General features: G+C 34.0%; 1 protein-coding gene across 2 annotated transcripts; it reads left to right on the top strand.

Moving 5' to 3' along the window:
• The first annotated feature begins 1,061 nt into the window (after positions 1-1,061).
• Positions 1,062-23,575, top strand: LOC111467877 (calmodulin-binding protein 60 G-like). 2 transcript variants are annotated; one of them, XM_023112963.1, is made up of 9 exons: positions 1,062-1,312; positions 20,857-20,875; positions 20,969-21,047; positions 21,128-21,189; positions 21,971-22,476; positions 22,562-22,725; positions 22,917-23,012; positions 23,091-23,199; positions 23,283-23,575. In XM_023112963.1, exons 1-9 carry the CDS (start codon positions 1,219-1,221, stop codon positions 23,405-23,407), a joined length of 1,254 nt encoding a protein of 417 aa, XP_022968731.1. In that variant the 5' UTR covers positions 1,062-1,218; the 3' UTR covers positions 23,408-23,575. The 2 variants fall into 2 exon arrangements, with proteins under 2 accessions (XP_022968731.1, XP_022968732.1); XM_023112964.1 differs by lacking the exon at positions 23,091-23,199.
• The last annotated feature ends 1,053 nt before the right edge of the window (positions 23,576-24,628 follow it).

The raw sequence follows: 24,628 nt of genomic DNA, 5'->3' as shown, positions 1-24,628 counted from the left end.
TTCATATGGGTTCGAATCCTATTGAGAGATTTACTAGAAATTAGAAATTGTTGAAGAAAGAACAATATGTTTCTTTTGTCCCGCCCAAACGATCGAAAAATAAAGATATAGTTAATATATTCAAGATAATTACGTATTTATAAAATACCGTTTCAATTCATCTTATTTCATCATATCGTGGATGTGATGTGATATGGTTCCGAATGATGAACTATAGTCTTTTATGAAAAACCCTTCTTAATTTACTTCAAAAATATCCTTTAACTTTCAAACTTGTTTCAAAAAAATACTTTAAAAAATACCTCTAAATATTTTTTAAAAACTTCACAAACACATTTTAATTTTTTTTAAATAATAAAAAATACATATATTGTTAATACCCATGTTAAAAAAACTCCTAAACTTTCCAAAATAACATTAAAATGTTTGTAGATAAATTATGAAGTACCCATACACAATTTTTGTGATGTCCCACATTGGTTGGGGAGGAGAACAAAACACAGTTTACAAAGGTGTGGAAACCTTCCTTTACCATACGCGTTTTAAACCCTTGAGGGGATGCCCGAAGGGAAAGCCTAAAAAGGACAATATTTGCTAGCGGTCGTCTGGGCTATTACAAATGGTATTTTAGAGCCAGACACTTGACGATGTGTCAGCTTTCTCGCTCTTTCTCGAACGGGGTAGACACGAGCAAGAACGAGTGCCAGTAGGACAAGACACGAGCAAGAACGAGTGCCAGTAGGACAAAACACCCTTCTCCGAAGAGGGTAGACACGAGCAGGAACGAGTGTCATCGACTTCTTCTCCTATCCTCAAAGGAAAAACCTACTAGCAGTGAGTCTAGGTCATTACAGTTTTTGGTCCATATATTGACTTTTGTTGAGTATTTAGATCTGTTATTGAAATTTTTGAAAATTTAATAATATGTTTTTAGGGTATTTTTATTAATGGAATTGGAAAAGTAATTAGGACAGGTGGAATTTGCTTAACCCTAACCAATGAAAGAACACGTTATCTGAAAATTTCCAAACAATTACTAAGCTCCCTCTCTCTCTCTCTCTCCCTCTCTCTCTCTCCCTCTCTCTCTGTAAACAAAGCTCTCAGTTATGGAAGATGTTGAGTCCATAAATCCCCCTCTCTACCTCTCTCTCCTTCTTTCACTACATCACTCCAAATTTCCGGGAGTGAGTATCAGTTTGGAGAGGCATAGATATCAAAATGGATGCCAAGGGCAAGGGCAAGGCCAAGATGCCTCCTAATGATGATGACGACAACCCTAACCCTAAGAGAACTCGCCCTTCTTCTTCATCTGGGTTCACTCTATTTCTCTCTCTCAATTGTTTATTTTTATTTTTTCTGGGTTTCCTAGGTTTTGATGTTCTTGTCGGTTTGTTTTTCATTATAGTATTGGAGCTACATCTGTAGCTGAAGACGAACACGTGGTCGAATTTTTGTCTCGAATCCAACCTATCTTGAGCAATTGGGTATTTACACTTCGAGCTTCTTGAACCTTTCTTGAAAATCCAAATTTGAATATGAAATTCTATCTCTGACATTTGTGTTTTCTAAGGTACAAGTGGAAGTGATGAATGCACTTCAAACTCACTTTCATCCTCTTTTAGAATTACTAAGGTTCGTATTTTAAATTCCATTCATTTTTTGTTTTTGTACTTTTCTATTTGATTCTATTCGATTGGATTCTATTATGAAATTAACAATTTTGTCGGTAATCTTTAGATACAATTTTATGAAAATTTTGTTTTCGGATTTCCTGTCCTTTTATGTTGGTTGAATAAAACAAATAATCGAACCTGAAAGAAATGAAATAAATAACACGGTTACTTGAAGAGATAGTTTTTTTATATTAAGGTATTTGTGGTAGAACGTACAACTCTTTTCCTATAAATGTTCCACGATTACTGATTTCTTAACGCATATGACTGTCACATTCCGTGATGTTGAATGTTCGCGTTTGAACAAGTAGAGCTTATTGACTCACAATTTAGACGCACACAACATAATGTTATGTATTCGTATTATTGAAAACTAACGTATTCGTATTATTAAAAACTATATTAGATGAATAAATGTTGTATTTTAAAGTATGGTTTGGTTTCATCATATAGAGAAAGGAGAGAGGGTGGAGAGGAAGCAATTTTTGAAGGAGGGATTGAGAAGTTCAAGCTAGTTTTCTGCAACCAACCACCCTCCACTATCTTCACCAACAATGAAATCAAAGCAGAAAATGGTGAGGCTCTAGTAGTTGCAATTTGTGATGCCACAACCAATGCCATAATCCGCACGGGTCGTCTAGCATCGGCCCTGGTTGGGCTTGTCATTGTCAATGGAGACTATGATGAAACTAACAGTAGTTTGAGTGAATTGAGTCGAAACATTTTATCTCCAAGAGATGGGAAAAGACCTTTACTGGTTGGTAATGATATGAAAGTCAACTTGGAGAATGGCGTTGCTTTCATTAAGTGTGTGTCTATCACGGACAACTCGAGTTGGATGAAATCCAAGAAGTTTCGTTTGGTAGCGAAGTTTATTGATGAAAAAGTTCTAGCCATGTTTCCAACTGTTGGGTTTGCTGTGTCCCAATCTTTTAGGGTCATGGATCACCGTGGAGAAGGTAAACTCTGTCTCTTTAACAGTTTTACATGATTGAATGAATGATTTTCTTTATATGATTTTAGTGAACAAGAAACATCATCCTCCGAATAGAGAAGATGAAGTTTGGCGATTGGAAGGCATACGAAAAGATGGACCGTATCACAGAAACTTGTCCTCCCATGGTATCAAAAATGTGGACGACTTCTTACTCGAATACCAAAAAATAGGTCATGCCCGTCTAAGAAAGGTAGCCCAACAAAATCAAAATGAATAGACTTGTTTGAAATTGAAGTTATTAGTTGTAAGCCGTTCTATGTGAAGAATTGTTAGTGCTCCATTAAATATAGCCCAACCCCGTTCTTATTTTTCTTTCTATTCCGGTTATTCATTTTGATGTGGTTCGACGGAGGGTCATAACCAACAAAATAACAATTTGTGCAGTTGCTTGGTAACAAAGTTTCAGACAAAACATGGATAATGGCGGTTGAAAACGCTTTTGAGTGTCAGAGCTATACCATATACGAGCCATGTTTTCCAGCAAATAATGTCATGGGAGATGAAACTTTTAATGAAGTCCACAATTTGAATTTTGAGGATAAGAGTCCACAAGTGTACTTTACCGATGACTTTGGAAATGAGCTTACTGGTATGGTGATTTCAAGTATTAAACAGTTTTGAAGTTTAGCTTACATTTTTGTTAAAATTGATATGAATTTGAATCGCAGATTCGCCGCCATTGTTTACCAGAGAAGCTTCATCTGCATCAACAACAACTTTGTGCAACCACAACTATGTGCATCCGTCATTGTTTACTAGAGAAGCTTCAACCTCATGTGACGCAGCTTCCGCCAAAACTATGTGCAACCACAACTATGCAAACACTCACACCGATCAAAGACGATTGACAAAGTGAGTATCCAAACTCAAGTGATTCAACGATCACTATCTTTTACATTTCTTTACAACAACTTGATTGAGACTTTATCCTTTAAATTTAATATAAACTTTGGTTCGACATATACCTTTATATATGTATATGTATATTTTTTTCTAATGAATGCTATATTTACCTCAAAATTTTGTCACCTTAATTCATACAACGATTTTGGTTCATTTATTTTGTGGATATCATTCTTTTTTCTTTTTTATTTTAATGTATACACATATTATGGTTCCAAAATATTTATATTTATGTTTAACTTGTAATGCCTCGAAATTTTCTACTTAATTTAAGGTCGTCACCGAATACATATCATGAATATTGAATGCGAAAATATTCATTTAAACTTTCATAAAACGTCATCTTCATCTTAAAACACAATCACGGACTTACCTGTTTTGAAAACGCCTTTAAAAACAACACAACAAAAAACTAAATAAAATAAATAAACATGTAAGCGTAAGTCTAAGAAAATAAATACGACTACCCTATGCATGTGCCATGGTCTCGAGTTGCGATGTCGTCGTCAGCCGTACATGAATGTCTTGCCTTAACTTGAAATAGAAGTAGCACAAGACTTGAGTATTTAAAGAAATACTTCGCAGGTGATTTCACTATTGGGGGTTAGATGTAAGAACATTGAATGCAATGACGGGACCTATCATTTCAATCTATTTTTCGACGGTACTATCTTAAGCGGTAACTGGGATGTGTACCATATACTCTACACATAGCTCATACGTGTGTTGTGATATGATATGAACTTTTTTATGGTACGAGATATGTGATAAATTGACATGTTTATGATATGATATATTGTGATGTGAAATGTTATGGTAGGATATGTATATGATAAAAATTGTTATGTCTCGAAGCATGGAATGTTATGATATGATATATTTATGTATATATGTCTATATGTATGTATGTATATATATATATATATATGTCATTCACATGTCGTATCATAAACATATCATATTGTTCCTTCATGGTCATATTACTCCCTAACTTATCATAGTCTTAATGAACGTACCTTAGTTATATTGTTACAAGAACGTAGCCTAATGTTATTATTCTATCAATCTAATATAATTCTAAACCCTAAACCCTATCCTTTTCTATCCATAACCTAACCATATTCTTTTATCAATAGATCATGATCATATCGTTTTTATTAATCTCTCATATCCATAACACTTCGATACGTAACCTAACCTTGACGTTTCATGAACATATTTTACTCCTATGATTAGATTAGGTTTAGTGCATCCTTCTCATATCCTATTTCAAACATATCATTAAAACACATCATATTGTAAGTATTATCATACAATTCACATATTATCATATACATATCATATCATAAGCATATCGATTCCTAAACAATTCACACATATCAATATATATAACACGTGCAGAACCATGGGACACGTGTCAACATCAAATATAACTATGTCGATAGTAAAGTTACTTACTTGATTAGTTTAGGCTCGTATCACCAATTTATCCTTAAGAAAGTTTGAGTTTTGTCCTTTGTATCCAAGTCAGCCTCGATTGAAACCTTCTATACAAATTATCAACCCGTGCCTGCCTCACACTTTCACCATAATAACACAGGAGACTTTTGGGCCATTTGGGCCACTCTCATTTGGGTCCTTCAATGGTTCAGGCTCTGGCTCCAAATCCGGAAGAATCTTCCACCTAGCCATAAAGCAAGCCAATTGCATCAACTACAACCTACTGACCCTTCATTCAACATTCCATCCGACAAAGATCTGTGCAGGCGAACCCTTCAATGTCATGCTCCCCATGTACACCCTCGTCATGATATAGTGTGCGTCCACAACCATCATCATAAAGGGAGAGATTCTCTCTGCTTATGTATATACAATATGCATGAGATCCCTCTAATTCTTATCTTAACATCTCTTCTGACACAACCCTAATCTCATCTCTTTGTTACGCTGAGTAAAACATACTTGTTAGATATTTATATTAATATCATTTTCATAATCTTAGGATTGTGTCATAAGTCGATCTATTGACCTGATACAATATGAGATTCATCAATCGTACATGTTTAATATTGGAAAACATCATCATACATCATCATATAATGCACATACGTTATCGTACATCATCAAAGCTCATACAACATAGTTCATACATCATCATATAACTAGTGTATGACATCATACGATACAGCTCATACATCATAAACATAAATATCACATGAATCATCGTATGTCATTTCAAACAATCATAAATTGTAACTCATACAATTTTTAGCCTATCCTAGAGTAAGTCCACTTACTTGGTTGGTATTAGTTGGAGTACTCCCTAATTTAATTAACTTAATCTCGTGTTCCTCAGAGTTTCTCCAAATGTTGTCGTGGTTCGGTTTCTATCATCATTAGTATTTCACAATTAAATTAATAATGTGAAATACGGCTGTAAAATGACCTCAATTACGTTAATTTGGGCCTAAAAAAAGGTTCCCGAGGGTCATAACGGTAGAAATTGAGCTGGGAATAGAAAATCGAGCCGGATAAGCCGAGTCAAGTTGCGGAGCTGAGGGGCTGTTTTTTGTCACAGGTGACATGTGGCAGCACCAAGGTAGGCCACGTCGTTCAGATGGCGTCAGGTCGAGACGCAGTTCGAGTCGAGGCGCTGCAGACTGGACTACCGGGCGAGATAGGTTTGGGTCTCGGGTTATTAGACTACTGCAGATGTGGGCTACTGGGCTGAGGCAGAACTTGCATGACCAGTGATTCGGGTTTGTAGAAGCGACCGCGGGTCGCGGGTCACATATGGGTCCGACCCAGATCCGACGGGTCCTTTCTTCTTCACCCGACTTCCTACGCATTTTTGAACATTCTCTCTCCTTCTCACGACGTTTTGAAGGTCGATTTTGGTTTTTTTTTAAAACTCCTAAGAACGACAGATCTAGAAACCTAAATTTTGGTTGTTGGACGATAAAAGTCCTACATCCGACTAATTGAGGGAATGATCATGGATTTTTAATTAAAGAATACACTCTCCATTGGTATGAGACTTTTTGGAAAGTTCAAAGCAAAGCCATGAGAGCTTATGCTCAAATTAGACAATATCATACCATTGTGGAGAGTTGTGTTCGTCTAACATTGACTTTGTTTGCCAACGACAATACGTAAGGAAAAGGGCACAAAACTTACCCTAAGATGATGTGCAGTCGTCCAGGATCCTCCTCTTGGTGTTAACCAAGCTCTTCGACATCGATTGTGACAATACGTGGGTAACTTATAATCATGTTAAAACATGTTTGGTTTTTTCGAAAAACTTTTTGTACACTTTTTACCTAAGTTTAGAGATCAAACTTAATATTTTCTTACACCAAAGAGAAAATTGGTAATAGCTTACTTCAATAACTGATTCTAACTATGGAATTTAAAATAATAATATTTTTAAATAAATGATAATTTTTTTAATACAAAAATTAGAGAAAAAATTAATACCCTAATTTTTTCTTATAATTATAGTCTTACATGTTTAAATATGAAATTCTGAAATGGAGAGAAAATAGGAGTGATACAAAATAATTTAAAACAATGAGATGCATAAGCACCTATTATCACCTAAACTTAGAAATTTAAAGATGAATCTACCTTAGACACGTGTCATAGTCTATATTCGCGATGGTGCCATCCTCCGTATTAGTGTGTCTTGCTTTTATCTGAAAAATGATGTGACACACGGCCTGAGTAATTCGAAGAATACTCAGTAAGTGGTCCACTGTAGGGGCCATGCAAATGCAAATGCAAACACATGCAATCATGATTTAGAAATCTCTCTTTAATCTTTATAGGGGTGGCCTCCAATCTCGGAGAGATTGGATGTGTAGTACTTCCCTACACACAAGTCACACGTGTGAGTGTGAATCTCCGAGGTGCTCACACACCAAAATTACCTTAATTCGGGTCAAAAAAAGGTCCGAGAGGGTTGAAACGGTGAAAACCAGGTTAAAAATGCCCAGTCGAAGATTCGCCGAAAAAGTCGCTGGAGAACCGCCGTTAAGGTCACTGGTGAGATGCTGGAAAGTTGCCGGAACGTCGCCGGTGAGCAATCGGAATCGGCGCCGCGCCGCCATGTGATGCGGGTTGAAGACCGGTTCGAGTCGGTATTCGGGTTGGCTTGCAGGTCGTCAGCTGTAGGTGGGCCGATGGGCCTCGATTCGCGGGCTGGGCTGCAGATGAGTTTGGGCCTCGAGATACTGGGCTGGATTGGGTTTTGGGCCTCGGGTTGCATAGGATGGTCTCGAGTTGCAGAACGGGCACGGGTCGTACGTGGGTCTCAAGCTGGACTGATGGATTTTGGGCCTCGGATATCCGATTTGGGTCTGACCCGGATCCGACGGATCCTTTCTTCTTCGCCCGATTTTCCGACGATTTTCTCTGTTAAGAATAAGAAATAGAATTGTGATCGAAGGTATATATTCTCATTGATATTCATATTCTTTAAATAGGATACAAGCCAGCAACTAATATCTTCCTCTAAAAAAATATAAACTAATTAAATATTGAGAATAAAATAAAATATATTATAAACCAAATTATAAAAGAAAAAATATTAAGATATAATATGTAAGATATATTTCATAAACAATATATTCTCCAAATATTATATCTCAACACTCCCCCTCAAGTTGGAGAGTGTATGTTAATCACATCCAACTTGTTTTTATGAGTGTAGATCAATAACACTCAAGTTGTTTTTAGGAGTGTAGGTCAATATCACCCAAGTTGTCTTTGAGAAGAGAGTATAGGTCAATAACATTTTTGTTTTCCTAGTACTGAAAATATCCGTCGAGCGTAGATCAATAACACTCAACTTGTCTTTGAGAAGAGAGTGTAGGTCAATAACACTTTTGTCTTCCCAGTAGTGAAAATATCGGTCAAGTTAACTCTAAACAAGTATTTGCTGATGATCACGGCATATTGGTTTGGTTTTTAAACTTTCAAGAAATTATTGATTGGTTTGCATTTTTAGACTTTCAAAAAATTATTGAATTTACAAGAAAAATGTCAAAAATAGACCGCCTTTCATTGGTTTGCATTTTTAGACTTCTCAAGAAATTATTGAATTTCCCAAAAACATGCAAAACTCAGAAATAGACTGGCTTGATGTATCTGAGAGAGCTCCTTTTTTATTTATGCATAAATGATTTATTCCAAGATTGATAATTTGTTCTATTTAATTTGATTCGAACAAATGAATATCCTAGCTCATTAGAGTGATGAATATAATAAGGATGTGTTAAATAAACATTCAAAGTTTTGAAATTGGATAACGACACCAAGATCGATGCTTTGGATCACTTGAGAGGTTGTGAAAGAAAATACGAACATCTTGAATATGTCACCTTTGAGCTTGGTGAGAAAATACGTGCATAGGATAGATTCATGTATAAATTTCTAGGTTTAGATTAGAATAGGTTGTTATGCATTTCATTGTTTTAAATTTATTTGTATTGCTTTTAAGACCATGATTGTGTTTTCTAGAGAATAAGTTGTTTTAAGCCTTTTGCAAAGTTTACATTATAAATGATGTTCATGTAAGAGTTACATTTTCGCATTATATATGAGCATGAGACGTTAGTAACGACTTTGAGTATGTAGAAATTTAGAGTCATTACAACTCAAATAGGTTGTGTGGCTGTGGATTCAACTCAAAGGAAAAAAAAAAAGTTACGTAGTGCAAACTTGTAAGTTTATTCTAATGTTCAATGCATAGTAAAAGCTCAAACTTGTCTTAATTGATTTATGGGAGTTAGATCTACACTTTTGTACAAAGGATCTCGGAAGGGATAATGTGCCTAAAATGAGAATCAAACGAAGAGATGTAATAGGAATTAAATAGAAGATCTTGAAATCACAATGTCGTAAGGTTGAAGACGCTTGAGTGAGCGGGCCTTATTCATGCGTGATTGTGTGCATTGTCGAGGAAGTGTAGGCGCATGACATGCTCGTGAGAACACGTGCTGACATGTGGCGAGCTTTTGTTTGTCTTGTTCAATTCTTTTTTACTTGTTCTATTAATATTGGTCCATATTGACTTTGAAAATGATTAAAAGTTGCAATGGGGAGAAATTGAGAAGAAATAGTCACTTTAAGTTTTTTTTTAACCCTAAACCCTAAACCCTAAATGACATTGTATTGAAATATATTTTATATAGCCATAATGAGTTAGATTTCGAGATTTGGTTAGTAGTATATTTTCTCGTATTTTTAGGAGTTAGTCGGTAGCTTCTATCCTATTTAAATGTTGTGAACATTAATGAAAATCGGACTTTTAATCCCACTTTCTTTTCTCATTTTTAACATAGTATCGATGCTTCTCATTTTTAACACATAGGTAAATAACATACCAAAGTTCTTGACCAAGTTTTAGCTTGTTATAAACATATGCAAGCATGTTGACGTTGTAATTATGAGCTAAAATGTTAAGTGTACTTAAAATTGCATGAGTTAATTAACAATAATCGTAAATACATGCATATGATTTGATAACATTAAAAGTTCATAATTAGTATCCATAATGTAGTTTATACTTATGAATTGATTATGATATGAGATGTGCACGAGTGTTCTTAGTCTATTAGTCCGCATGGAATCCCTAATCGATGCACTATGAGTATTCCTAACCATTAGACTGTGTGCTACTTTAGGCTAGTAGACAAGTCATATTTGACAGAGAGGTGAATCTTACATACGAGTCTAAAATTTGTAGTAAGCATAAACAGAAAGAACAGATAAATTTGAAGGTTAGCTAAAATATCTTCATTAGAAGTCTTAGTAGATCAGACTAAGTGCCTACGTAATAGTTGGGTCGAGGACCCAATCCAAACCAAACACCTCTAAACAATCGGTTATAAATCAAATTTAAAATAGGGTGGAAAGATAATTAATACAACTTTTTGGTAACAAGTTAGACTACTTAATAAGTAAATTATTTTACTCATCTAAGTTAATGTTATTTTTCTTTTTAGATAGACAAGACTATAGTGATGGAGGAGGTGGGGTGGACGAGCACGAGAATTAAAAGATTCTACTTAGATCCGAGTCCGTTTTGTTCTATCTTATTTTGTCCTACTTAGATGAGTAAAGTTGTTTATAGTTTTTTTGTTTTTTTTTTTTATCTAGCTTTAATGATAATATCCCTTAAAAGATAGTGATTTTCTTTTAAATGGTTTTAAAAGATAAATCGTTTTTTAATAAAATTAATTTGTGTTAGTAGTAACGTCCATGAACTGGGTTTTCTGGTGAGCGGGTTTTACAAGTCTAACTATCGTTCTGTGAGTGGAAGCAGTACTGAAGTCATTCGAGTACCCAACGTTTTCTAGAGGTTGCACTAGAAGGCCAACGTAAAGCGTGAGTCTCGAACCGATACAATCGATATTGAAACTTAATGCAGCCTAACAATCTCTCTCATGTACAACTGCCCAATTATCTGTTGTATACTTGGCCTTACCAGATAGGAAGTATGTCGACTTTGTCAGTTTATCGATAAGTACCCATATTAATGCATAGTCTTTCAATGTCTTTGGGAGGCCTACGATGAAATCCATGACTATATTCTCCTAGTTTCATTTTGTTACGTTCAAGGGTTGCAATAACCCTAGTGGCTTCTGCCTCCGTGCCTTCACATTTGGGCACATTAAGTAGTTGCTTACCAACTCTAATGTTCTTTTTGTTAGGATTTATGCTCTAAAACCTTCTCATTAATTATTTATTTTTTACTTTACTTTATTTACAATATAATATTATTCTTTGTATGAAAATTCAAGGTATTTTTTAATGTAATTTTGAACCATACGTGGTTGACATAAAAGAGGATCATGTTTAAGTAACAACCTAAATGATTTATGTTATATGGATAAGGTTTGGTATATTATCTTGGTAACACTACTGATACTGACACTTTTTGTAATTGTTACAAATGATTTTATTCAAATGGTTGATGTGAAGACATGTGAGTGGGATATCGTGAGTTTGTACAAGACTAGACCAATAAATATTTAATCACTTTTTATAAATTTATTAATTGAGAAAACTAATATTTTACATAAAAATCATAAAAGTCGTATAAACAAAATTATGTTCTAAGGACTTTGGTCATGAGGTTTTAAGCTCGAAGTTATGAGTTTTAAGAACTTGGTCAGCTTATTGCTTGATCTATGCATTTGTATGGTCCTTTGCCATAAAATGAGTTTAGATAGCGTGGATCCCAACGGGTTGTCCAATTCCATTCGATACATGATACATTAGAGTAGTTCTAATTCGAAAACACTCCTTTGAAGACTTATTATGTCACATGGTCGGTAACAACATGAACCTGAGAAAAAACCTATGTTTAGGATTTAGACCAAAATTTAGGATTCATATTTGGTCTATAATGGCTTTGGCATCCCCTATGTCCCCCATCACATAATCTCAGTCGAACATCCCACAAAGTAGGGTATCCCACCTAGGTCAGAAAAAATATGAAATCATGATGTACCATATAAAGAGAGATCTAGGGTGATTTAGGACACAAGACAAGCTTGTGTAGAGTTATACTAGCTAATAGTGCGTCATATTAAGCTTACAGTTTTATTTGTGCATTTATGAGGTTCATCCTACTTGAATTAGCTAATAACCTAGACCATAAGTTATTCATAGGTTCATGGTTCTGACTCTAGGGATCTGTCATTCGAGGCTTAAGGGACAACTTAAGTATACGACATTTTTTAAGGTTTATAAATTCCTATTTCAAGCAAACATGTCAGAACCATGTTGAACCATCATAAATTCATTTATAATTCACTCCTAACATTATAAGTACGTGTCATGTAAAATTTTGGGTCATTAAGAGTTCATCAAGAATATAAAATCAACATAGTAGACATAGTAGGGGCATTCTTGTCATTTTTACATCTATCGATGGTTTATGCTCTAAACATGCTTCTAACAACTTCAAAATTATCTTGCATCCATATTTTATGATATTAAGTCATACTTTAAAATTTTATGCACAATGGATATCATTTTGGGGTCAATTTCATAATTTACCAAATTTTAGGGGTTAGAGAGCTCAACTTCCTTCAATATCTATAGCAAAATTTTTCCTCTTCCTCCCGTGACCAAGCTCAGACAAAAATTAACTAAGCTTGTTTCCGAAGTTCTCCCTATCCTGAACTTTTTGGCCTTTGTAGTCTTCTTCAATGTCGTTCCTTACACTCCATAACTCTCCCTAGTTTGAGTTTATTGACTCGAGAGTAGAGCCCCAATTAAATTCTCAATTACCCTTCGTAAGTGAAACCCTGGTTTGAGTTCATCGACTCGAAGTGTAGAGCTCTAATTAAATTTTTAGTTACCCTTCATAAGTGGCCTTCAAGAACTTGAATTAGGAGATTGTTTTATGCTCGTTTTCAACCTTCAAGATCTTTTACAAAGTTGCGGGTAATTTGATTAGGAGTGTTTGAGGGCTACTTTGAAGAAAAATGGTTAAATATAACTCTCTAGTTTTTAAAATGTTGAGCTGAGGAATTGTTTAATTCTCAGCATCTCATGCTTTACTATTGACTATAGTTATTCTTACTTACTAAGCGATCTTGCCTTTATCTAGAAAATGGGAGATTTTAGCCTCATTTCTAACAACCCTCCTTTTAAACACGGTCGAGTTTCTCCTCATACAGCCATCTATTCCGTAACTCTTATCTAGGTCAATTCCTATTCATTAGAGCATACTAGATGTCGAATAGAGCTTCAGTCATGGCTCCATAAATCTCTCCAGGTGTCTTTGCGAGATCTTGTATTTCTTTCATCAAAGAATGTAAAAAGAATTCGAACATAAAGCGGATTTTAGGGTTTGGAACCAAAAGATCTTCTTCTTAAAACTATGACTTGATAAAGACAAGTGGAAGACTTTCTTTATTTGGTCAATATATCTTTTTTCTTTATAAAATTATGAATGAGTGTATTAAGCTTACCGTCTTGGTTGTGCATTTATGAGGTTCATCCTACTTGGATTAGTTTTATGGTTCTGGCTCTAAGTGTCTTAAGGTACAACCTAAGCATACAACATTCTTTAAGGTTCATAAATCACTATTTCAAGCATATATGTCATAACCACGTCGAACCATCGTAAAATCATACATAATTCATCCATAACATTATAAGTAGGTACCATGTAAAGTTTTGGGTCATTCCGATTTCATCAAGGCCATAAAAACAACGTAGTAAGCATAGTAGGGGTATTTTCGTCATTTTTACCTCTATCGATGGTTTATGCTCCAAACAAACTTCTTTGAACTTCAAATTTATCATGCATCCAAATTTCATAATATTAGGTAATACTTCGAAATTTTATGCACAACCGATATATTTTAGGGGAACAATTTCATAATTTACCCGATCTTTAGGAAAATATCAAAATGACTATATGCTTATGATCGTGTTCAAGGGCTTAATTCAAGTCCTTGTCGAGCTAAATTTCTTCCAAAATTTCTTTGGTAGTCCCTTCGTGTGATAGCTTTCAAGAACCATTAGACTTAAAATTGAGTGTATGGGGGCTTTTAAATTTTACCAAATTCTAACAAAAACTTACGTATAAGCTTGCGTTCCAAAATTCAACCTATTGTGAGCTTTTCGGCTTTCGTAGTCTTCTTCAATTTTGTTCCTTTACACTCCAAAATTCTCCCTATTTGAGCTTATTGACTCGAGTGATAAATTTATTTGTAGAGCTCCAATTAAATTTTTAATTACCCTTTGTAAGTGAATTCGGTATTATGCTATGCATCTTTTCAACTTTCAAGGTCTTCTACAAAGTCGTGGGTAATTTGATTATGGGTGTTTAAGGACTAATTTGAAATTGTGGGTACCAAATGGAAAGCCTCACTTCACTCTTTATACTTTATACCCCACACCGCCTTTGGTCGCCGACTCGTTTGGATATGTACAAATCTTTGTTCGAAATTCACAAAGATCTACCTTTAATTTAAAAAATGGAGAGTATAGTTGCATATCTAGCAACCCTCCATTTAAACACATTCGAATCTTTCCCCGTACAGCTATCTATTCATTATCAACTCTTCTTCATTATACCATACTCGATAACTACGATTTTAAGGCTCCCGTAAATCTCTCCCGAAATTTATGGCTAGTTCTTGTATTTCTTTTCTCAAATGTGAAAAGAATTCCAACATAAAAAGGGGTTTTTGGAGTTTGGAACCCTAACTTTTAAAAAGCTAAGACTTCATAATGAGAAGAAGAAGAATGTACCCTTTGGTTGCATATCTTTCTCTTTCTCTTTTTAAAATTATTAATGAGTAGGTTAAAGATCATGTTTGAACACCATTCCCACGTGATCTTTCAACATTTTCAACACTTTTATACATTAGTCTAGCAAGTAACGCTTTGGCAATCGAAGTAGGGAAGAAAAACCTCGAGAAAAAATTCGTCTCCAGCTACCTTCAGTGGATGCAGGAATCGCTCACTGTAATCTTAGTTGGTTCAGCTACGACTGAACCGTCTCTTTAACTTCTTTACTCGCAAACTGTGGAACACATTTGATTGATTGTGTTCGTTCAACACTTTGTTTAGTAATGTTTTCTAGATCACCCGTCGACTCAAACCTAACTTCATTAGTTTTACGGTAAGAGGCTTTGACATGATGAGTGCATTGTTTTATGTACTTTAAGAGACAAAAATTATAATATAATTAAATGAGGAGTAGGTTTCGTTGAGCACATGGGTGCATCTACTTTCTAGGGCTAAAGGGGAAGGCTATAAAGAGAAGTTTGATTGAATGCATTAATATATGTCTTAGCTTTAGGAAGCTCAATGATACGACATGTTTTAAGCATAATAAGCGTGTAACAACCCTACAAAGTAATAATAATAATAATAATAATTTAAAAAAATGATAACCGATCTCTCGCTCCAAATATCTCTCTTCAACGTGTACTCACGTTGATGAGCAATTATGCAAGAGAGAAAAAGAGGCTCTCAAATGTAAGAGGAAAGAGATAGAAAACTTATGAATTATTATCAATCGAATTATATACTCGAGTGATATGAAGCTTTCACTCCTACAATTACTTATTCGTTGGGACAGTAACCTATGGTAAGGATTGATTTGAGGATGAGGCATTAGCATACTGACTCGCCTTCTTCCTTCCCTTTCTTAATCCAATCTCAAATGGAACTTTTTTTTTAGGATTGTTACAAATATTTTTTACTCTATTTCGAAAGAAATAGGAAATTAACATGAATTATGGTCAACAAACAGTACTAGCTGTAAGGTACTTTAGTCAGAGTTTCATGATTACTTTATCCCATGCAAATCATTTGCCGTAACTATTCAATATCCTTATGGAAAAATTAATCGCATCGGAGCATTTCTGTAGTCGAATCCATTTTGAATTTGATAAATGCATTACTTGTGAAGTATGTGTTCGTGTATGTCCTATAGATCTCCCCGTTGTTGATTGGAAATTGAAAATGAATATTCGAAAGGAACGATTGCTTAATTACAGTATTGATTTTGGGATTTGTATATTTTGTGGTAACTACGTAATATTGTCCAATAAATTGTTTATCAATGACTGAAGAATATGAACTTTCTACTTATGATCGTCACGAATTGAATTATAATCAAATTTCTTTGGGTCGTTTACTAATGTCAGTAGTTGATGATTATCATTTTTTTTAATATATGTTAAAGATGAGAAGCTCTGATACCAGGTTAAGAATGAGAACAAAAGTGAGATTGAAAATTGGATTTTCATTAATGTTCACAACGTGTAAATAGAATACAAACTACCACAGGAGGTTCAACCAGTGCCGTTACAATATTCTCAGGTAAGACCTAAACAATATCTGTTGCAGCTAGGTTAGTCTCCAAGCTCTTATGTTTCTGAAATCGACTCCTACCTAATCTTAGAGCAGTGTATATACCTTGAGTACTTTGTATGTGGGTTTTTTGCTTCAGTCTTGTCAATCGTCCGTCTCCAATGCAATGTATTTCCGTTCCGGATATATATATAAAATCGAGGCATTTGACTCTTCCATTAGTGCCCCTTAACCTTGATGAGTTGGCTTACACTATTTTCTTAGGAAAGGGGAGAGAAATTGCGAAAACTGAATTACGATAGCTCAAGTTCAATGAGCTTTAGGTATTGGTATTGCGAAGAATCGGGCATTTTCTTTTGTCCCAAAGTCATTCTTCATTCCAATTTTGAATAGCAAGCGTAAGCGCAGGAGTTTTCTTGTTCGTACCCCTTTCCCCAAGCACTAACTAAGCCTTCATCCTCTCCCTATCAAATATACTGTTAACCAAATTTGAACTGATTACAGCTATATAAAATATATTCCAATATAAAAATTGATTGAAATGGGCTAAAAACAATTGAGAAAAAAAGTTAAGAGAATAAAACCGAGGGAAAATATAGAAAAGAAAATGGAAAACGAACTTGATTTTTAAGAATAAGAATTACAGCAGATAGGTCATCGAAAACGAACGGAATTTTGAAATATCATAGGTAAGAAAGTAGAGAATATTGTAATATAAAATAAATCCATTAAATTCTTTCGTATAAGAGTAGCTATATTTTGTATAAAACCGTAGTAATAATAGAAAATGAGATCTTTAATAAAAATAATATATATATATATATATATATATATATATATATATATATATATGATTGATATAACGACATAAACTTAATGTGACGATACGACATAATGGTATGATTTAGAGTGTTTATTATTATTTTTTATTTCAATTTTATTATTCTATTTGATTTTTGTAATGAGGTGTGGTGTATCCTAATCAGAGGAGGATGATTTTATGGCAGTTGTTCTAATTTAGTGAACAAGTCAGCTATGTAAAAATCAAAATCGTATTTGGGTTAAAAAGTTAGCAGTGTAAAAATCATATTTGGCAGACGCTATTAAAAGATTAAAGGTAGTTGAAATAAAGTATTAATGGTTTAGATTCAAAATTAATGACAAAAGTATTTCAATTTTGAAATACTGGACAAAATGGTCTTTTAGTTGAATAGGGGTGAACATTCAACCCGATAATCCGGACCAATCCAACCCGAACTATAAGGGTTGGTTGGGTTGGATTAGCCTTTCGGGTTGGTTTGGGTTCATGTTTTTGAACCCAAACTAACTTGGTTCGGTTTCAAGTTCATGGGACAAAACCCTCGAGTTGACCCGAGCCAAACAAAAATATATAAAATATACTAAAAGATTTACCTTCATAACACTCACACCTAAAATAGCTTCTCAATCAACATGCATCAAGTGAGAGAATTTTTTATTATTTTAGGAATTCTTTAATACCTAAAATAGTAGAGCCAATTTTAAAAAAATTAGTTTCAATAGATTTAAAAAGTTTGTTATAAAATTGAGATAGAGTCATTCTAAATTCTAATATATTTATTATCGTGTTCTAATATTATTATATCACAATTTATATATATATATATATTATTTTTTTAATAGTTTACGACTCTCTAACTCCTTCATCTAGACTATTTCAATTATAATATTTTTTATTTTTGTTATATATAGTATTTATAGACTAATCCTTTTTATTGATATATTCTCAACAAGTATCGTTTTCTTAGTTTTACGAGGATGTTGAATTATGTTAATATGATACAATTTTCTCTCCTTGTTCTTGATTGAATTTGTTTATTTATTTATTATTATTATTATTTTTTTTTTTTTTGTGAATAATGATAGATTGATTTGTGTTTGTTGGTAAACTTCTCATTATCTAGAAGTTCTATAAAAAAAAATATTATAAATTGTGGATAAATAATTTTTTTTTTAAATAATTTTTTTTTACAACCAGAACTAAAACAGAGGGTTGGGTTGGGTTGGGTTATCAATCTAACCAATCCGAATTTTGGATTGGGTCAAAAAAAATCTCTCAACCCAACTTAATCCGGACCATGTATACTCCTACCGTTGAAACTTGAATTTTTTTCATTGGGTGCCGTGAGGCATAGGTTCGAAACTCGTGAGCAGCCAAATTACAACGAAATATAATAATTATTAGCATATTATATAGAATGTTTATATGTAAATTAATAACGTTAAAAAAATTATTATTATTTATAAAGCTCTTCAATAACACCAATTATAAGGGTATACATTAAACTCAACAACTCAAACCGACCCAACCCGACTCATAGGGGGTTGAGTTGGATTAGATAGCATTTCGGGTTAGGTTAAATTAGGTTGATTTTGAAATTGAATAGGTTTGGTTCGAGTTTCGAGTTCATTGGACAAAATTTCGAGTTGACCTGAATTAAACAAAATCTTATAAAATATACGAGACAACTTAAGTATTTGTGTATCGAGTGAAACTTGTGCAATAGTACAAATCTTACACCTAAATATTTCTACCGAGTTCTCTCCACTCACCTCTCATTTCTTCCTCAATTATCTCTTCTCAACTAATCACCCAAAATATTTTCCCATAAATTTTAATAAAAATAATAATTTACTCATTCAACTTTGATATATAAAAATAAATTGAACAATTTAGACCATATTGGTAGAAATTTAATGAAATGTTCTTCCCTATGATGAGAGTTCTATATTGGTTGGGTAGGAGAACGAAACATCATTTATAAGGGTGCATAAACTTTCCCTAGCAGATACGTTTTAAAGCCCTGAGGGGAAGCTCGAAAATGAAATCCTAAAGAGGACAATATCTGCTAGCGGTGGACTTAGACTGTTACACCTATATAGATGTAAATTTAAATTGTGGTTGTTGGCTTAACGAGGTTGATTATATTTTCTCTCCCTTACCCTACTCAATTTCTCGAGTTTGCCCTGATTCTCATCCCATCTCCATTTGTGTGTACATAGAATAAAAAATGAAGGTTAAAATAGATGGCTAGAACGAAGATAGAAAAAGTTTATTGATATGAGATAGATGGCTAGAACGAAGATAGAAAAAGTTTATTGATATGAGTAGACATCTCGTAAATATAGCTAACTTATACCACGTATAGATATTCCTCAATGCCCGGCTATTCACGAAACATGAGAAGCAGATGAATAATCATCTGTTTCCAGAAGAAATTGAAGAATTTCTCGGGAATTCTACAAGATCCATTCGTTCTTTTTCTCTAACAGATGGTCAGAACTTCATAGGGGTTCGAACCCTATTGAGAGATTCACTAGAGATAATAAATTGTTGAAAAAAGAACAAGATGTTTCTTTTGTCCCGTCCAGATGATCGAAAAATAAAGAAATAATTAATATATTCAAGATAATTACTTATTTACAAAATACCGTCTCAATTCATCCTATTTCATCAGATTCGGAATGTGATATGGTTCCAAAGGATCTTTTTATGAAAACCCTTCCTAATTTACTTCAAAAATATCCATAATTTTTTAAAAACTTCAAAAACACATTTTAATATTTTTTAAAATACTAAAAAATACATTCATTGTTAATACCCATGTTAAAAACACTCTACAACTTCCCAAAATAATATTAAAACGTTTGTAGATGATTTATAAAGTACCCATAGAAAGTTTCTGTGATGTCCCACGTTGGTTGGGGGAGGAAAACAAAACACCTTCTCCTACTAGATGTGTTTTTAAAGCCTTGAGATAAAGCTCGAAAGGGAAAGCCAGACATCAGACGATGTGTCAGCCTTCTCGCTCTTCCCCAAAGGGTAGTAGACATGAGTAGGAACGAGTGCCAGCAAGGACAAAACACCCTTCCCCGAAGGGGAGTAGACACGAGCAGGAACGAGTGCCAGCGAGGACAAAACACCCTTCTCCGAAGGGGAGTAGACTCAAACAAGAACGAGTGCCAGCGACTTCTTCTCTTACCTCTCAAAGGGAAAGATGACGTCCATATATTACTTTTGTTGATAATTTAGATCTATTATTGAAAATTTTGAAAATTTAGTTAGAATTGGGAAAGTTATTAGGATAGGTGGAATTTGCTTAGCCCTAGCCAATGAAAGCACATTATCTGAAATTTCCAAACAATTACTAAGCTCCCACTCTATCTCTCTCTCTCTCTAAACAAACTCTCTTTAATGGAAGATTTTGAGTTCACACAAGTCCCTCTTCTCTTGCTCTCTCGCTCCTTCTTTCACCACATCACTCCTTCAAATTCAAATTTCAAGATTTTGAGTATCAATTTGCAGAGGCATAGATATCAAAATGGATGCCAAGGGCAAGAGAAAGATGCCTCCTAATGATGATGATCACAACCCTAACCCTAAGAGAACTCGCCCTTCTTCTTCATCTGGGTTCACTCTCTTTCTCTCTCTAAATTTTTTGTTTTTATTTTTTTCTGAGTTTTCTAGGTTTTGATGTTCTTGTCGGTTTGTTTCTCATTATAGTATTGGAGCTAGATCTGTAGCTGAAGATGAACACGTGCTTGAATTTTTGTCTCGAATCCAACCTATCTTGAGCAATTGGGTATTTTTTATTTTTTGAACCTTTCTTGAAAATCCAAATTTGAATATGAAATTCAATCTCTGACATTTGTGTTTTTTAAGGTTGAAGTGGGAGTGATGAATGTACTTCAAACTCACTTTCATCCTCTTCTAGAATTACTAAGGTTCGTATTCTAAATTCCATTCATTTTCGTTCTTCAACTTGTCTATTCGATTCGATTCTATTTCAGTTTTGTGAAATTAACAATCTTCCAACTAGATAGTTACATACGTTGTTGTTGCCTTTTTGCTTGTATCACATATAACACTAATTTCCGTCTTTCAAATCTCGCTTTCAAATCTCTGTCTCCATTTTCTAAACCTTTCTTCTTGAACTGGAACTAGAGGCTTCATCATATGTCGCTTGCCTGTAAGTGATGCAAGAACGAATTAGCTTAACTCACTTATTGCTGGGGAGTGAGTGCCGCATAATCGCAAATCCCTTGCTGTCAAAAATGCGATTGTAACAAGTGACCGATAGATACAATTTTATGAGAATTTTGTTTTTCGTTTTATGTGTATAATAATTGTATGTGATAAAGTTATTTTACGTTGATTTGTTAACTAAATTTTTTTTTGGATTTTTCAAATTTATAATAATGTAGGTTATGTTTTTTTATCTTGGTTGAAAGTACCCTGAAATAAATAATCGAACTTGAAAGAAATGAAATAAATAACTATGTAACTTGAGGAGATAGTTTGTTCGTATTAAGATATTTGAGGTAAAACGTACTAACTCTGTTCCTATAAATGTTCCACGATTACTAATTTCTTAATGTATAACTGTCGCATTCCGTGATGTTTAATGTTCGAGTTTGAACAAACAGAGCTTATTGACTTAGAATTTAGTCCTACATGACATTGTTACGTATTCCTATTAAACTATGGTTTGGTTTGATCACGTAGAGAAAGGATAGAGAGTGGAGAAGAAGCAATTGTTGAAGGAGGGCTTGAGAAGTTCAAGCTAGTTTTCTGCAATCAACCAGCCTCCACTATCTTCACCAACAACAAAATCAAAGCAGAAAATGGTGAGGCTCTGGTAGTTGCAATTTGTGATGCTACAACCAATGACATAATCTGCACGGGTCTCATGGCATCTGCCGCAGTTGAGCTTGGCCTTGTCAACGGAGACTATGATGGAACTAACCCTAGTTTGAGTGAATTGAATCGAAACGTTTTATCCGCAAGAGAGGGGAAAAGGCCCTTAATGCATGGTGATGGTACCAAATTCCTTTTGGAGAATGGCTATGCTCCCATTAATTGTGTGTGTATTACTGACAACTCGAGTTGGACGAAATCCAAGAAGTTTCGTATGATAGCAAAGATTGCAGACGAAAAAATTCTAGCCATGTTTCCAACAATTGGGGTTGCTGTGTCCCAATCTTTTAGGGTCATGGATCACCGTGGGGAAGGTAAGTTATATCTCTTTACAAAGCTAACAGCTTTGTAGTTATGCACCCTTGAATGACTGAATCTTACTTCTTTACACGGTTTCAGTGAACAAGAAACATCATCCTCCGAGCAGAGAAGATGAAGTTTGGCGATTGGAAGGCATTGGAAAAGATGGCGCATATCACAAAAACTTATCCTCCCATGGCATAAAAATTGTGGACGACTTCTTACTGAAATACCATGAAATAGGTTCAGCCCCTCTGAAAAAGGTAGCCCAACAAACTCAAAATTGAAGTTATTTGTTGAATGGTTTGTGTTCCGTTAAATATAAGTTGAAAAGTATTGTAATTGAAGTACGTTAGTATCAAAGAAACCCTCTTCTTATTTCTTTCTACTCCGGTTATTCATTTTGATATGGTTCGACCGAGAGACAAAACCAACCAAATAACAATTTGTGCAGCTGCTTGGAAACAAAGTTCCCGATAAAACATGGACAATGATGGTTGAAAACGCTTTTGAGTGTCAGAGCTATACCACATCCGAGCCATTCTCAAAGGTTACACATTCTTTGAACTTTTATTTCTGTATGTTGAAGTAGAGAACTTTAAACTCAGTCGATGTTGTCTGAAAACAGGCATATTTGCCGGGAAATAATGTAATGGAAGATGGAGCTCTTAATGAAGTCTTTGACATTTTTGAGCAAAACAATTTAGATCGCTTGTGTCAGGGATGTGGGCTTACTGGTATGGTGACTACAAGTAATTAACGTTTTTAAAGTTTAGGATCATTAAATGTTTGTTAAAACTTATACGAATTTGAATCGTAGATTCGCAGCCACGGCTTACCGGAGAAGCTTCAACTTTATGTGACGCAGCTGCAGCCACAGCCACAACTGTATGCAGCCACAACTATGCGAATACTCATACCGATCAAAGACCTTTGACAAAGTGAGTATCCGAACTCAATGATTCATACGAATCACTATCTTTTACATCTCTATGCAACAATAACTTAATTGAGACTCTTTCCTTTCGATTTAACATAAATTTCGCTGAACACTCTTTCCTTTAGATTTAATATAAACTTCATCGGAGACTATTTCCTTTAGATTAATATAAACTTCGCTTATTCGACATATACCTTTATAATATATATATGTATATATATATATATATATAAAAAAGGTATATCGTTTTTTCTTTGAATGCTATATTTACATCAATAAATTTTGTCACTTATAATTCATACTATGGTTTTGGTTCATTTACTTTTGTGTATATCATTTTCTTTTTTCTTTTTTCTTTTTTGTTTATATATATACCCATATTATGGATCCAAAATTTTTATATTTATAACGACTTGAAATTTTCTACTTAATTTAAGGCCACAATGGTATACATATCATAAATATTGAATGCGAAAATACTTCGTTTAAACTTTCATAAAACGTCACTTTCACCTTAAAACAGTCATGGACTTGTTTTGAAAACACTCTAAAAAACAACACAACAAAAGACTAAATAAAATAAATAAACGTTTAAATTAAAAACATCATATTCTAGCCTAAGTCTAAGAAAATAAATACAACTACCCTAGGCATGTGTCATGGTCTCAAGTTGCGATGTCGTCGTCAGCCTTACATGAATGTCTTGCCTTAACCTAAAATAGAAGTAGCACGTGTTCTTACATTTAACCCCAATAGAGAAATACTCAATAAGTGTGATTTCACTATTGGGGTTAAATGTAAGAACATATGAATGCAATGACAGGACCTATCATTTCAATCTATTTTTCTATGGTACTATCATAAAGGGTAACTTGGATGTGTATCATATACTCTACACACAGTCCATACGTGTGAGTATGTGTGTTGTGATATGATATGAAATGTTTTTATGGTACGAGATATGTGATAAATTGATATGATATATTGTGATGTGAAATGTTATAGTAGGTATGTATATGATAAAAAACTATTATGTCAGGAAGCATGGAACACTGTGATATGATATATTTATGTAATTATGTATATATGTCTATATGTAGATATATGTATATATATGTGTATATGTATGCATATATGACACATACAAAACCACGGGACATGTGTCAACATCAAATATAACCATGTAGATAGTAAAGTCACTTACTTGATTAGTTTAGACTCGTGTC

Source organism: Cucurbita maxima, unplaced genomic scaffold (genome assembly GCF_002738345.1).
Source record: "Cucurbita maxima cultivar Rimu unplaced genomic scaffold, Cmax_1.0 Cma_Scf00035, whole genome shotgun sequence".
Lineage (NCBI taxonomy): Eukaryota > Viridiplantae > Streptophyta > Magnoliopsida > Cucurbitales > Cucurbitaceae > Cucurbita > Cucurbita maxima.
The sequence above is the reverse complement of the archived record's forward strand: the minus strand, read 5'-3'. Positions and strand labels throughout refer to the sequence as shown.

Bases quoted from the DNA above. Each gene is read 5' to 3' on its own strand.
- LOC111467877 (XM_023112963.1), top strand. From the start codon at position 1,219: ATGGATGCCAAGGGCAAGGGCAAGGCCAAGATGCCTCCTAATGATGAT. The intron at 21,048-21,127 runs GTATTTTTTATT...GTGTTTTTTAAG, and splicing joins AACCTATCTTGAGCAATTGG to GTTGAAGTGGGAGTGATGAA. The intron at 22,726-22,916 runs GTAGCCCAACAA...CAATTTGTGCAG, and splicing joins GTTCAGCCCCTCTGAAAAAG to CTGCTTGGAAACAAAGTTCC.